Source organism: Meleagris gallopavo, chromosome 4 (genome assembly GCF_905368555.1).
Source record: "Meleagris gallopavo chromosome 4, MGAL_WU_HG_1.1, whole genome shotgun sequence".
NCBI lineage: Eukaryota > Metazoa > Chordata > Aves > Galliformes > Phasianidae > Meleagris > Meleagris gallopavo.
Genome location: NC_139407.1, coordinates 30750018 through 30763477, shown reverse-complemented (window position 1 = coordinate 30763477; position 13460 = coordinate 30750018). Strand labels below are relative to the sequence as shown.

At 38.9% G+C, this 13460-nt stretch overlaps 2 protein-coding genes across 11 annotated transcripts in view; one reads left to right on the top strand and one right to left on the bottom strand.

Moving 5' to 3' along the window:
• The window catches only part of RASSF6 (Ras association domain family member 6), a 106808-nt gene that overhangs the window by 73869 nt on the left and 19479 nt on the right, over window positions 1-13460 (top strand). For 5 of the 9 annotated variants that reach the window (XM_085222706.1, XM_085222707.1, XM_085222711.1 and 2 more), the window contains 6 exons: window positions 166-350; window positions 772-873; window positions 1833-1884; window positions 2869-2987; window positions 3075-3172; window positions 3967-6302. In XM_085222706.1, coding sequence (XP_085078832.1) covers window positions 166-350; window positions 772-873; window positions 1833-1884; window positions 2869-2987; window positions 3075-3172; window positions 3967-4042 — 632 coding nt within the window. In that variant the 3' untranslated portion in view covers window positions 4043-6302. Of the gene's footprint in view, window positions 1-165; window positions 351-771; window positions 874-1832; window positions 1885-1999; window positions 2104-2868; window positions 2988-3074; window positions 3173-3966; window positions 8781-9417; window positions 9545-13460 lie in introns of those variants that run through there. The other 4 variants (XR_014882989.1, XR_014882991.1, XR_014882990.1 and 1 more) reach the window with 4 other exon arrangements.
• Window positions 8384-13460, bottom strand: part of LOC100545878 (alpha-fetoprotein) — an 11888-nt gene continuing 6811 nt past the window's right edge. For both annotated transcript variants that reach the window (XM_031553035.2, XM_085222705.1), the window contains exons 9-14: window positions 13214-13346; window positions 12347-12444; window positions 11023-11161; window positions 10365-10588; window positions 9378-9510; window positions 8384-8519 (exon numbers count right to left, since the gene is read on the bottom strand). In XM_031553035.2, coding sequence (XP_031408895.1) covers window positions 8475-8519; window positions 9378-9510; window positions 10365-10588; window positions 11023-11161; window positions 12347-12444; window positions 13214-13346 — 772 coding nt within the window. In that variant the 3' untranslated portion in view covers window positions 8384-8474. The remainder of the gene's footprint in view (window positions 8520-9377; window positions 9511-10364; window positions 10589-11022; window positions 11162-12346; window positions 12445-13213; window positions 13347-13460) is intronic.

The following is a 13460-nucleotide window of genomic DNA, read 5'->3' as shown; positions in this document are numbered from 1 at the left end:
CACTGCAAGCAGCCTATTACTCTTCATTGTGTGCCCATGCCCAACTCCCTCCCAGAAATGTAAAACAAAATAAATCCCTCCACCACGAACCTTCTCCCTGTGTTGGTATTGGCAAGGAGCAAGGTGCAGCTGTACAATATGCTGATGCAGTTTCATTCTGTCTAGGTTATTCATATTATGAAAGCAACACTCTGAAGTCCAAGAGCGAGCAGGAACATGACTGTGCTACCCTGCCCAGGGCGGTCAGCAGTGCTGCAGCTGTAAGGAAGAGGACCAGGTTCCCCATGATTGCAAGAACAGAAGTGGAGACTCACAGATTTTCTATTAATGGCCACTTCTACAACTATGAGGTACAGATGTAGACAGTTGTTTTTCTTCACCTGAGGTTTGGGTACTGGAGCAGAATAAAACCCCTCATGAGCTTCTGGACCTACCCTGCATCACCTTAGCCAGGGGGACATTCCCCACTTGGTCCCTCCATATGGCCATGCCTGTGTCCTTGGGCTTTGGCCTCTAGCCCCAGGGAGGAAGGTTTCAAGTGCACACAGCAACAGTGTGGTTTGGTCAGGGCTACAAAGAGTCCACAGTGATCCTTCCTTCTTGGGGGCATGCATTCCCTTCTCCTGAGCACACCGTGTGCCTTCCCAGCAACACTGACAATGTACTTGACAGTTTGCTTCATCCCAGAGCTGCACTGGTTTAGATTCTTTTGAGTCTCAACTGTTGATTGCGGGAGTCCTCGTATTCACAGCCTTTTGCTGTTTTTCTTAGACATCAGTTTTCACTCCAGCTTCTGGATCAGAAACCAAGATAAGAATTAACAGCCACATGAGAACAAGAGAAGTAATAGAACAATTGCTTCGAAAGTTCAAGGTAACTGCATGCTTACAGAAGCCAGTGCAACTACATTCTAGAAATGATAACTTGATCAGTGTCCCACCAGTCCTGTTTGAAAAGCAGGAAATAACTGGAATCATAATACATGAAATAGAGCATATGTACATGAAAGTAAGCCATAGGTGAGGGGAGTGTTGCTTTTATTTTACAAATGCTTAATGACTAGATATGCTTAGAAAAGATATGTAATTTGCAGTGAAGGAAGAACTAGTGAATGGCTTCTTTATGCCTTCATGTACTGGAGAGGAAATTGCACCTTCAGCGTTATTCAGCGCAGAAAAAGGATGTTTGACTGTGCTTCCCCCTAGTGATAGGCCCTAGTAATTGTATTTTTCTGAAAGCAAAAAGTAACCATTGTTTAGCATGAGTGCCTGGTATGCACACTGTATTGGATCCAGGCACACAGAGATCCAGAAAGCCAAATTTAAAAATGGCACTCTGTGCTCTGTTCTGTGTGGCTTGACTTATATACAGTTGTACAGCATATATTGAAAAATAATTTTTGAAGTAGACCCCTTTTTTCTGAACTGGTGGTGCAGGTAAGTGGATTGGAAGAGATCACAGGTTGCTGTGTTAGTGATAATATTATCGGAAAACTTGACTATCATCTGAAAAGAAAGCTGTATGAAATAATTACGGATACTGAAAGGAAACTCTGGAAAGATCGCTTTTTGTCTAAGATGGTGTGTGTTGCTCCTTTAGGCAATATGGTAGTATTGGCAATCATAAGGCAGTGGAGTAGAAGGACAAAGGTAATGGCAGCGCAGCTTTGAATTTTATCCAAACAAAAAGTGTCTTCTAACTTCTAACAAAGTCCTAGTTTGTGGGTTTTAATTTAACATTGAGTTGAGAAGCATCTAGCATATCTGCTGCTGATGAAATGTTCAGGAAACATATCAGTCAGTCTGAATAGTGTTTTGGTTTTGTGTTTACAGATAGAAAACAGTCCCCATGAATTTGCACTTTATATTATCCATGTGTCTGGAGGTAAGCCAGATATTATTGTGGGGTCATTTCATTTCTATTTATCTTCTGTGTACATGGGGGGACTGCTTACCTTGGAGTGACAGGATTCATCACAAGCATCTGTCCTTGCTCACAGTGCCTAAACACAGCATTTTTGCTTTACTGGGACCCCTTAGATATGTGCGCTTCTCTGATGGAGAGGAAAACCTGAATAAATGTGTTCTGGGTACTTTGAGTGCTGTGAGTATGGCTGCTTCTACTAAGCAAACCTCAGCTGTTCCTGTAATTAACATCTACTTGAGATGCTCTTCTGCTGTAACTTCTGTTCTAGATGACCACATGGCAGTCTTGGGATGCCAGTTTTCATCTGTCGCTGTTATGGAATATTTTAATTGGAAAAGGGACATAAGGGTTTTAGGGAGTGCTAAAAGATACCCAGCTTGGCTTTGAAATGCTAACCTGGTGAAAACCAGACTAAACACACTTCATTTGGACTTCACAATTTTGAGACATAGTCATGTATCCCCCAGATGTCTAGTTCAAAGTATTCAATTTAAATAGAAAATGCCCACTTTCACAATGCATTATGACTCTATTTCTTCTTGAAACTTTTTTTTTTGTTAAAAATAATACTTAAGAGAATGGGAGAACTGAGAGAAATGTCAAAATGTGAGTTTGAAAGGATGTTTGAAAATTATAAAGTGATTTTTGTTTCAGTGAGTTACAGCCGCATTGTCAGGCCTAGAAGTAATCTCTTAAACACATACTTGATTACCTAAACTGCAACTCCTTTGTGTTGCATTTTGAAAGACACTGGCATATGGTAGTATAAATGTAGGTGCCACAGCTTCCTGAGAATGTGCATTAGAGACTTGTTATACCCATACTAATTGCACATCAGGCAAAGATAGAAACTTTGCCAAGAAACAAGACTTCCAAATGCATCTAGTATTTAGAAGAACTATTGTATACTCTATATATCAGTGCATTGCTTTTAAATCTCAGAAAAGAAGCAGCTGAGAAGTGGAGACATTCCCTTGTTGCACAGACTCCTGCAGGGGCCATCAGAGAAGGTTGCCAAGTTTTTTCTCATGGACAGGGATGTGGAAGAGGTCAGCAGTGATGTATGTATATCATCATTCTTACAGTTCACAGTATTTTTCCCAGTTAACATAGTCACTAATGAGCATTTCTCTTCATTTTCTTGATAGGTTGCTCAATATATTCAATTTCATCTCCCCTTTTTGGAATCAATTCTGCACAGAATAAACAAAGAAGAAGAACAGGAGATTCAACAGACAATTGCAAAGTAAATAGAAGTGAAATTAGGGGGAATCACTTTCAGTCCATTAGAATTCTTACAGTTATAGTTTGGTTCAATAGATTAATGCTTTTATGTATCGGGGTGCAGTTACTGCTTACACTGAACTTTGTGGGAATCACAATTGTTTCTGTATCCTGCATCCCTAAATGAGCTGTTGCTGTGGAAGATACCAGAGTAAATTCCAAACCATTTATAGAAGGTTGGAGTTTTTCCATAAAACTGGGAGCCCTGGGGTCACTTCTGTTGTGCTTTGGATGTCTTCTGAGCCTTAGATTGGTACTTCAGTTTCTACTTGCTGCTGTGTATTTCCCTGGAATGTGTAAATGCAGTAAATATTGTGGTACTAGTTAAGTGTCACTGCATTCAATTTAGATAGATGCAGAACTCCAGATGCAGAAGAATATCCTTTAGAACTTAATTTCTGAAAAATGACGTGTGGTTTTAATGGTAGCTCAGTATTCACAACAGCTGGAGATTAGAGCCACACCAGTCGCTCTGAAACTATGGGGTCGAAACCAATGTGAATCTAAACTAGCTGTGGATCTGCTAACTAATGTCCATCAAATCATTTTGAATAAAAATAGCCAGGAATGGAAAGAAAAAAAAAATACAAGCTATTGCCATTTTCTGTCAGAATGGCTTTCACTGCAACTTTTTTTTACCCATTCAACTAGAATGTTAAAATTCAGGTTAAAAATGTTTTCTAAAGGATTCTGTGTGATTAAACACTTTATTTCTCTTTCTCTCTCTCTTCCTTTCCTTCTCTTTCTCTCTATCAGATACCTTAAAGAGAAGCGTGTGATATGCCAGCACCTTCAAAATCGAACTTTTAAAAAAACAGAGACTACTGTTTGATGTGATTTAGCATATTGCAACTACCACCCACTGCCTTTGGCAAAGGAAAGTCTGTGTTTTCTTGAATGTGCCATCACTGAGGAGCACTTAGGGCACAAAGGTGTGCAAAGTGCTTTTTTGACAATTTTGCAACTGAAACTGTACTATGGCTCTGGAATACAAGTTGGGGACCACCTAAGAAGATGGACTAAATCATCCAAAAGACAAAGTCTGAATCTAACTTGAAACTTCAGATCGGGAAAAATCCTGAGCTGAAAAAGCACAAGGCTTTAAAATCTTCTAATTTCCAAACCATTACCAAGAGTCTGGTATACATGAAAATGTTGCAATAACCAGTGTGCTAATTGTGCCAAAAATAAGAAAAGAAAGTATTTGACTTTCCTTCTGTTAGAAAAAATGATAAATTTTATTAGGAGGAAGCTTTTCTGTAGAGTTAAGTGGCAAAAGGTATTTATGTATCTAAGACTGCAGTTAGGCATTTCACATAGCTTACAAAAATACCTACACAAGAGAGACCTGAAAGCCCAGTGGCTTCCAATTGGTAGGTACCTAACTCATATAGCCTTTGAGTCAAAGTTTGAAGAATATAAATATAAGTCCACCATCTTCATGGCTACTCAGCTCTTAAATGTATGAGCAAAAGTATATCTAACATGTATTTTAAGCTGCAAAGAATTCTCACAAAGTATTGTGGCATTTGCTTGACTGGGTGCTAGAAGGCATCCCGTGTTTTCATTGAGACAGATTATTCCATGTTACTTCCTCTGTTTTCTATTTGGAAAAGGAAAAGAGAAGTGTTTAGTGAGAGGCTGACGTCACAATTCTTATAGGATGGGGTTGGCATCCTTCTGCAGATGCAGTTTCTGGACAGTCTGACAGTTGCACAGTGTACAGCATTCCTCTATCAGATCCTGTGTGGTTCAATCATGCTGAATAGTAAAGCTCAAATTGTAGAGATGTAAATAAAATGTGCACAATTAAGTGCCCTCCTGTAGTACCTTTTTTTTAATGTGATGTCTGTATTTTCTCCCAGCAGTGTGTTTGGTTTCTGCAGATAACAGGATGTATGTGCTGAGAGGAAGGGAATTGGTTACAGAAAATGATATCTAGAAATCATGTGGAATAAATCAAGTGTGAAAAGCTGTACTCCCTGTGAGGTGATGTTACTTGGATGGTAACTAAAAAATGAGAAGTCGTCGTGCTAATTAAACTATTGTGCTTGGGGCAGGTGCTTATTTTAATATGCAATCTATTATAATCTTACAGAGGAAATTATTATGGGCATGGGAACACAGAGGGGAGAAATAAAAACAATTCAAGCAAGATGCATGGCATTTGTAACAGTTGCCTTGGGTGTGCCAATGTCAGTTCATTGAAACAGAGTTATGCATGCAAATGTCACTGAAATTTCACAAGTGAACCATTCATACATTGATTAGCCAAGTGTTTAGGAGATAGGAAGCTCACCATAAACCATCACAGGTTGGGCTTGTAAGGTCAAATTTCAGTGAAGTTTAAGTAGTTAGTCTACGGTCATGTCTTGTTCTTATCCGAAACCAAGAAGTTGTTGTCAGCTTGAACCAAATCAAGCACTGTCATTTTTTGTTCAGCTGCAGACAGGTATGTTTTGGCACTAACTGGCCATACTGAGACACTAGAAACCATGCTAAAGTATGGGAACAGACCCCCTTGGACTGTATTTCTTGCTTTGTTCTGCCTAAATTACTCTAAGGAGCAAATCAGAACTGAAACACAGAACAATATGCAGATAGCTCAAACTTATGAGCAGGGAGAAAATCTAGCCTGCACTCAGAAAAACTGCAAGTGCTGCAGGGCTGTCTGCATCTTCTCATTGTTTTAACCAGAAAAAAAGTATTTACGGTTTTTTTTTGTGTAGCTAGCCTATTTCTGTTGTGCTCCACTTGGTAAATGCTTGTGGTTGTATGAATGTGCAGTGTGAAAGTAATGGAGCACGGTATAGTCACAGTTCTTTGGTCTGAGATTTGAAAAACTAAAGATAGTGCCAGTGCACTGACCATGTGGAAAAATGTTTGCAAAGCAGATTATCCAATCCTGTATGTTCCTAAATCAAGTCATTTTTTGCCATCATTTGATGTTAAATACTTGGATCCTATTGAGTTCACTTGTCTTGCTGAATTGGGACTAAATGGTACTGGAAAACTAACAATGGAGCCTACCACAAATACAAATGTAGGTTGCTGGATTTAAAGCACTAGTGAAATAAAGCTGCTCTGTTACAGTGGTGTGAGTTGTGTGAATATTGCGGTCGCTTAAATGAACTGTTTCTGACAAATGCTGACAAGAATAGAGGAAGATTTTATTCCAAAGTGTTATTCCATACTCAAGGTAGCAGTAATGAAAAAATTCAAAGATGAACAAAAAAATTCAAGTCCTAAGACATAATGAAGAAGACAGTAGCGTAAAAAATACTATATAATTTTGCTACTACTAAGCAACCTAGTGAGAAAAACCCTAAGTCATCACTTTGACTTGAAGACTTAGAGGAAGAAAGATAATTTTTTTATTTTTTTTTTTCAGAAACACCACCAAAACCCAGCCCCCAGATTCCAGAAGAGTGATGTGCATCAGAGCATTAAATCCTGAGAAAACTGTGCTGAGAGAAGCCTTAGATGATCTCTTCATTTATTTTTCTGTCTGAAAATGTCACTGGCACTTGGGTAGTGTGTGCTCTCTCTTTTGAAGCTCCGTACTATTCCCAGACCATTGATTCCAGTGCTTTGTTTTTCCTGCTAGGTGCTGACTGGCTATCTTTGTCCTGCGACCTGCCTTTTTCGACAGGTGAAGACTCACATGTTCTTAAAACCTTTCTTACTAAACCACACAACCCCAATCTAGTCTCGTTTTCCTTTTTTTTTTTTTTTTAATGGAACTTTGGCTGTTAATTGTTGCTTTCTTTTCAGTGAAATTCTGTCTGCAACTGAGACCCTGGATTTGTTCAAGTACTTCAGCAAAGTCCTGATGAAAGGTGAGAAAAACAAAACCATGATGCATATTTGATATATCTCATTCTTCTGTTTTATCGGTTAGCATTGTGTTTGTATCACCAGCATGCAAGCATGATGTTAGGCTTCAATTAGCAGCAATATATCAGTGACTCTTGATCAGTTTGTGATTTGTTTTATCTGCATTGTTATTCATTCAACACTGTAATGAATATTTTTCCTATACTGTACTACTGCAGTTGCTTAATTATACTTATGTCAAATGTTTAATTTGTTTTCACAGAACACAGCTGGTGTTTTCCTAGGCTATTTGTGTAACATACCAAGATGATTTTGACATCAGAAATGCTGCAATGAGATCTGCAACAGTCTCTGTCCACCTCACTGTCACAAATTTAATGAATAATTTTTCCTTTCGCTATATCATTAATGAGAATGTTGCCTAACAATATACACAAGATGGATTATGAGAGGACTTCATTTGGTCAACCTCTTCAATCTGACTCTGAAAAATTATCTCTTATTATATACTTTAAATTCAGCAGCCTTCTGGTGCTTTCTCTAAACGTTTGTCTGCTGACCAGAAGTGTCACATTTCATCTTAATGACATTTTGCTCATCTATCTTCTTCCTTGCTCTGCTTGGGATGACCAAGATAATCTTTCTGTGCCTAAGGGTAATTTTACAGTTCCCTACAGCAGCCCCTTGTTAGTGAACGAATGTGTTGTATTTCAAAGACAGTCCTATTAAAATACCCAAAAATATTTGGTGATTCAAAAATATTTTAAAAGTTGTTATGGTCAGATTTTTTCAATCTTGTTTTTCTTTATGCTTTGTAAGAAGCCAATGTTTAGATTACTTTTTTCTTTTTCTATGACTATTTCATACAAGAAAAATAATATTCTGTAGCATAAGATTATGGACACACTTAAAACCTCATTTTCCATCCAGTTACCTTTTGTGTTGCAACTTATTTTTGGATTCAAGTGGGTTTAAGTTATTTGCTTCGGTTTAAATTTTACATGTTCATGATTGTTTTGAATCAAGGGCATCTGAACTACACATTAAGTTATCACAGAAGTTTCTTCCACATCTGAATAAAATTCATACACTTATATAAATTTCTGTTAGGCTCAGATCTGAAGGCAGACTACATTTACAGTTTCATAGCTTGTCAGATTTTTCTCAAAACGTGATGTTTCACTGGAGGCTCCCCTTTAATTTGTTGATGGTGGAAAATCAGGCATTGGCAGAATTATAGCTGGTGAAAATTGTACTGATTTCATTAGGGTTTGTAGGGTAAGAACCACAGCACAGTATTTTCCACTATGATAACTCATATTGTCCTATTTATACTTCATGAATATTTAGAAAAGGTATGCTTAGTATTTAATTTGTGCAACTACATAGCATTCAGCCAATATCTTCCAATATGCTAAATGAGCTCTTTAGGCTGACAGCAGTTTTTCACTTCTTTTTACAAGTTCAGGACCCTGAAAGAAGCAAAACAACTATAAGCAATAAAATCAGAAGGATCGTGGAATCACAGAATCACCAAGGTTGGAAAAGACCACTAAGATCATCCAGTCCAACTGTCCACCAACATTTCCCACTAAACCATGTCCCTCAGTACAACATTCAAATGTTTCTTGAACGCTTCCAGGGATGGTGACTCCACTGTCATGCAGCTTGTGCCAGCACCTGAGCACTCTCTAAGATAACATACTTGCAAAAAAAATTATGCGTGTACATCAGTAAGTCAATTCCTTAATGTTTTATATCTTTGCGGGTTGTGTATAAATACATGTATGTATGATACTTCTGCTGTTCAGCTCAGATTGTCTTAGCTGGTTTTGTATTTGTTGGAAAAACACTGAAGTAGTTTTATTACAAAGAGCTAGTAGTGTGGTTCTTTGTAGATAGGTTGGGTAAAGCAGAGCTGAACATTTCTCAAGGGTCATGGAAAGCTTGTTCAGTTAAGGAATACATTGGAGAGAGATGAGAAATAAGGAAAATCAAGTTTACTCGAAGATAGAGAAAAATCTAAGTAGCTCTGTAGTATGAAGTTCAAAAAGCTAAAATAACACAGGAAGGATGAGAGAAAAGCAGATGTGGGGAAATAAATACAGGAAACGCCTTGACAAAATTTTGAATATTCTTTCCCTCCCTATTGTAAAGGAACTTGTTTTAAAAGGAAATTCAGTCAAGTACTGTTATAGAGAAAGATCTTTGGAAAAGTAACCAAAGGAATTGTGGCTAGCCAGACTTTGTTTTTGTTGCTTAATGGAGAAATTTACACTTAAGTGCTTTCATTTTGATTAAGAACATATAGTTGAAAGTGGAACAAATACCTCTTTCACAAAACATGCCTCACGATTCTCTTCTTTGCAGCACTGTTCCCTCATGGCAGTAAAAGCCACAGTGACGGAAGTCAACTGTTCCTGTGTGATCTGGGGCTTGTATTTGATGAGGTTGATGAGCATTCTGCAAGGGAAGCAAAGTCCTGTGAAGCTGGAAGGTGAGCAAGCAGCTTAAGAAGCACTTCTCAACCACTAGTCTAGTAAGATCTTTGTTTTCTTATTATCCACTTGCTTTCTATAGGTTTTTTTCATCTTTATGAAACAACCAGGCAGGATGCACTGGGGAGCATCTCCCTATTATCCTGTGAAGTATAATAGTAGTGCTTGTTTTTGAAGTTGTTCCACCACTAATATCCCTGAACAAATCATACAGTTGATTTGTGTTGTTACCACTCGAGAGTGTCCTAGACAATATAAGTTTAATATAGCATGAGTTATCCAAGGTAACTTGTTTTTCCTTGTAGTGGGAGGTCCAGCATGACAGTTCTCTCTGACAAAGGCAAACAAGCATCCAGAGATCGAAGGAGTGCTTGGGTTGTGGATAAATACATAGGCTGTCTTACTGAGAGACACACTTCAGTTAAACCATAAAGGTCGTGCATTAGCTTCCTTGTTCTTCTGGTATGTTTTTATGATATGACTTTCACAGTTTCTGTAGAGGACAGTGTGAGGAACTAACTTCAGGCACTTATTGCTTCATCTCTGGTGCTGTATATACCAGTACAGCTACCTCCTCTGAAAAATGACTTTCTTCTAATTAAAGGCAGATAAATACAGGTTCAACCAGACTGCAAAAGAAACTAGGACAAAGATAAGAAGAAAGAAAAGCAGTTAGGTAGGTGCGCTGCTGAGGCTGGACATGGCTGCTTTCCAAGGCATTTTATAGAAGGCAGACAAGTACAGTGGACAAGGGAAAGTAAGCATTGCCAGGGTAAAAATAAGGAACACAGGTAAGAGAGTGAAAGAGGTATGCCTTACTCCTGCTTCTTGTGCTGTAACTTTTCTTCTTCAGTTGTACACAAGTCTTCGTGGAAAGTGAACAGATCAGGTGTTAATGATAAGGGCACATAATTCTCATCAATTTCTAGTTTCCCCATGCACGGCCTCCTGAGAGCATAGGAGCTACTACAGCAGTGGCAAACAGCAGGGTTTATCGGATTGGTCAGGTGTCTTCTACATATTTCTCCAAGCACAAGATCCAGCTTTAAGAAGAAGTGAAAAACACAATTTCATGTTATTCTCTTATTTTAAAAAATCCCTGATATAGATACTGCTTTCAGTAAAGTTATAAATAATAACTGAGAACTTAGATTAAGCTTTGCCCGTAAGATAAAAGGGATTTTTTCTGCTGAATGTTTTTCCTGAATTCGTTCTGCTAAATGGATTGCTTGCAGTGTAATTGAGAGAGTAATTCAAGCATTGACTTCAGTAACACTGTTATGCTTACTACAGGTGTGTATCTGGAAGTACTTCTTCAGGGCAGCTTTAATACCTCAGTGAGCATTTTGCTCATTTGCTGGTACTCCAAACTCTTGGACTTTGCTTGTAGTAGGAATTGGCACAGAGCTTCAGGAAAAAAAAATGGGACTAAGAAAAGAAACTAAGGATTAAGAAAACAAAAAAACAACAAACTTACATTTTCCTCAGCACAAGGCAATAGCTTGTCCTGGCTCAGTTGGCAGCATTTGGAGCCAATTGTAGTCATTTGCTTGGTGAATTTTATCAGCTCTGCAGATGTTAACTGAGGCATCTTCTTGGTGAAGCTCAGGAGAAGCCTGAAATGATAATTTCTTTGATATTGGTGCTTACATTCAAGCAGCCAGCAGTGAGCAAGCCACTGCCTTCAACAGTGTAAGGCTCCAGCCAAATCCCACAGCAGAACACTCATTCCTAGTAGGGCAGAACTCAGCCTAGTGTTTGTAGACTCATGTACGCAAGTATAAGCATGCTCCCTGTGAGATCTCTCCTTTTTCTGACTAGTCTCCTACCGGGCTAAATAAAATTAATGCTAACATTGCTGTTTATATTTTGGTAGGCTCTCTTATGAAATGGTATGTATATTTTCCCTGCATTGTTCTCTTTTCTGGGAGTGCAGGGAGCATGTTTAGAAGCAAAACTGAACTTGGGTGACTTCTTGGCAGAGCTGATCTCAGCAGGAGATAAACTCAAAAAAGTTGGGTTTTTTTCCTCACTTAAAAACTGTGCTTATTAGCCCTGGTGGCTGGGGGAACCATAAAAACTGGTACACTAGGCAGAAGTAGCATAATGGGGTTGTTGGAACCCTCTAGTTCCACAAGTCTTTTAAAGATCGAACATGCCCAAGAGTACAGAAAGCTCTCTTTATCTCTCTCCCCAGACAAAGACAGCAGAAGCCTAACTTCATGCAAGCAGTTTATGGATTTGAAATTACTTACATACTTTGTTAGGCATGTGCTCATTAACATTGCAAATCAAGGCCAGAATTCCTGCAGGAGGCTTGTGCCTGCATGTTGCATTGAAGCACAGCACACAGCTAAGCTATTCAGGTTTTCCTTGTCTACTGTAGTTAATTTTTTGTTATAGTTGTTAGTATTTACATTTGCTGCTGGAATTAGAGAAAGGTCTTTTGCAGAAGATGCAGAAATGGCCTTTTAGCCAAATTTATGACTCTTAAGTTACATCTCACAGCTCAAAATGCAGTTATAAAGCAAAACAAAAACAAAAAACACCAATCCATAGCAAAAGTGAATGAGAGATTGAACAAGTTGTCGTTTCACTGCCTCAGGAGCTAGGTGAGGACAGAACTTTGTCTTGTAAGTTAGAAGGAAAGAAAATCTTAAAACTTAGTGGACCAAACATTCAGATGATGTCTTTTAGCCCAGCCTTTTTCCCATCTATGAATTAATTCGAGCCTACACTGTGCCCATCTGGTACAGGCATCAGGTAAGCAGATACGTATTTTAAAAACAAAAGATAAATACTCGTTTTGGAAATAGTAATCTCCTTTCTCCTTGTAAATGTCACAGCTTGTCTTCATCACACTTTCAGTTTCATAAATGTGTTTCTTCAGTTCTTCTTCCTGAGGAAACAAAATTAATTTGAGGAATCACTTTATCAGTGGGAATGCAGAATGTCCTATTGCCTTACGATGAGGCCTTGATCTCCATAGCTGCCTCTCACCTGAAATGCTACCAAGTTTTAATTTTATTAGAAACCTATCTAAGACCTCTAAACTGCCTGAATGTGACAGAAGTCCACTTCAAACATCTTTAAATATTAATTCTATAAGTAATGGAAGGCACAGAGTTGCTCCGAACTTCAGACGTGTACAATGCAGATGTCTATATCTGAGACTGGCTTGGAAGGGGCGTTAAAGTCCACCCAGTTCCAATCCCCAGCCATGGGCTGGTTGCCACCCATGAGACCAGGCTGCCCAGGGCCCCATCCAACCTGACCTTGAACACCTCTAAGGATTGGGCACCCACAGGTCTCTGGGCAGCCTGTGCCAGTGCCTCACCACCCTCTGAGTAAGGGCCTTTTTAATTTGCAAGTGAGCAAGTGGTGCTGCTGGGAGCCTAACAGAGAGTAGGGACTCACAGAAATGCTATCTCCATCCGTCTCACTGGCATCTCTATCTATCCATATTAAATTATTATAGCAGCAGCTTCTTGCAAAATATCCACAGGGAGAGGAGGAGGCTGGATACCTGAAATCAGACATGCACACCAAGAGAAGGTTTTTTCCTGTCCCATCCCCAGTAGCTCTAGTACCCACACAAGTACTATTTAGCCAGACAAGCTGTGTGATTGTGTGCCTGATTTCATCCATGTATTGTGTAAGGCACTTACCCCTCTGCTGCAGCAGTTGTCTGGAGAGCCAGTTTTGCAGCACTCATCCAGTAGGTCCTCATATCCTTTACCTATTCTTAAAAGCATTTGAGCAGAAAATTCAGGGTGTCTTCTGGAATATTCATAGAGAAACCTGCAATATGTATGCATTGGGAATTAGCAGTAAGACAAAACTGTCACTTTCAGGAGATTGGGGATAGTAAGGACAGTAGGGATGCTTTTGGGTTGCTTTCATCTGATCTTCTAT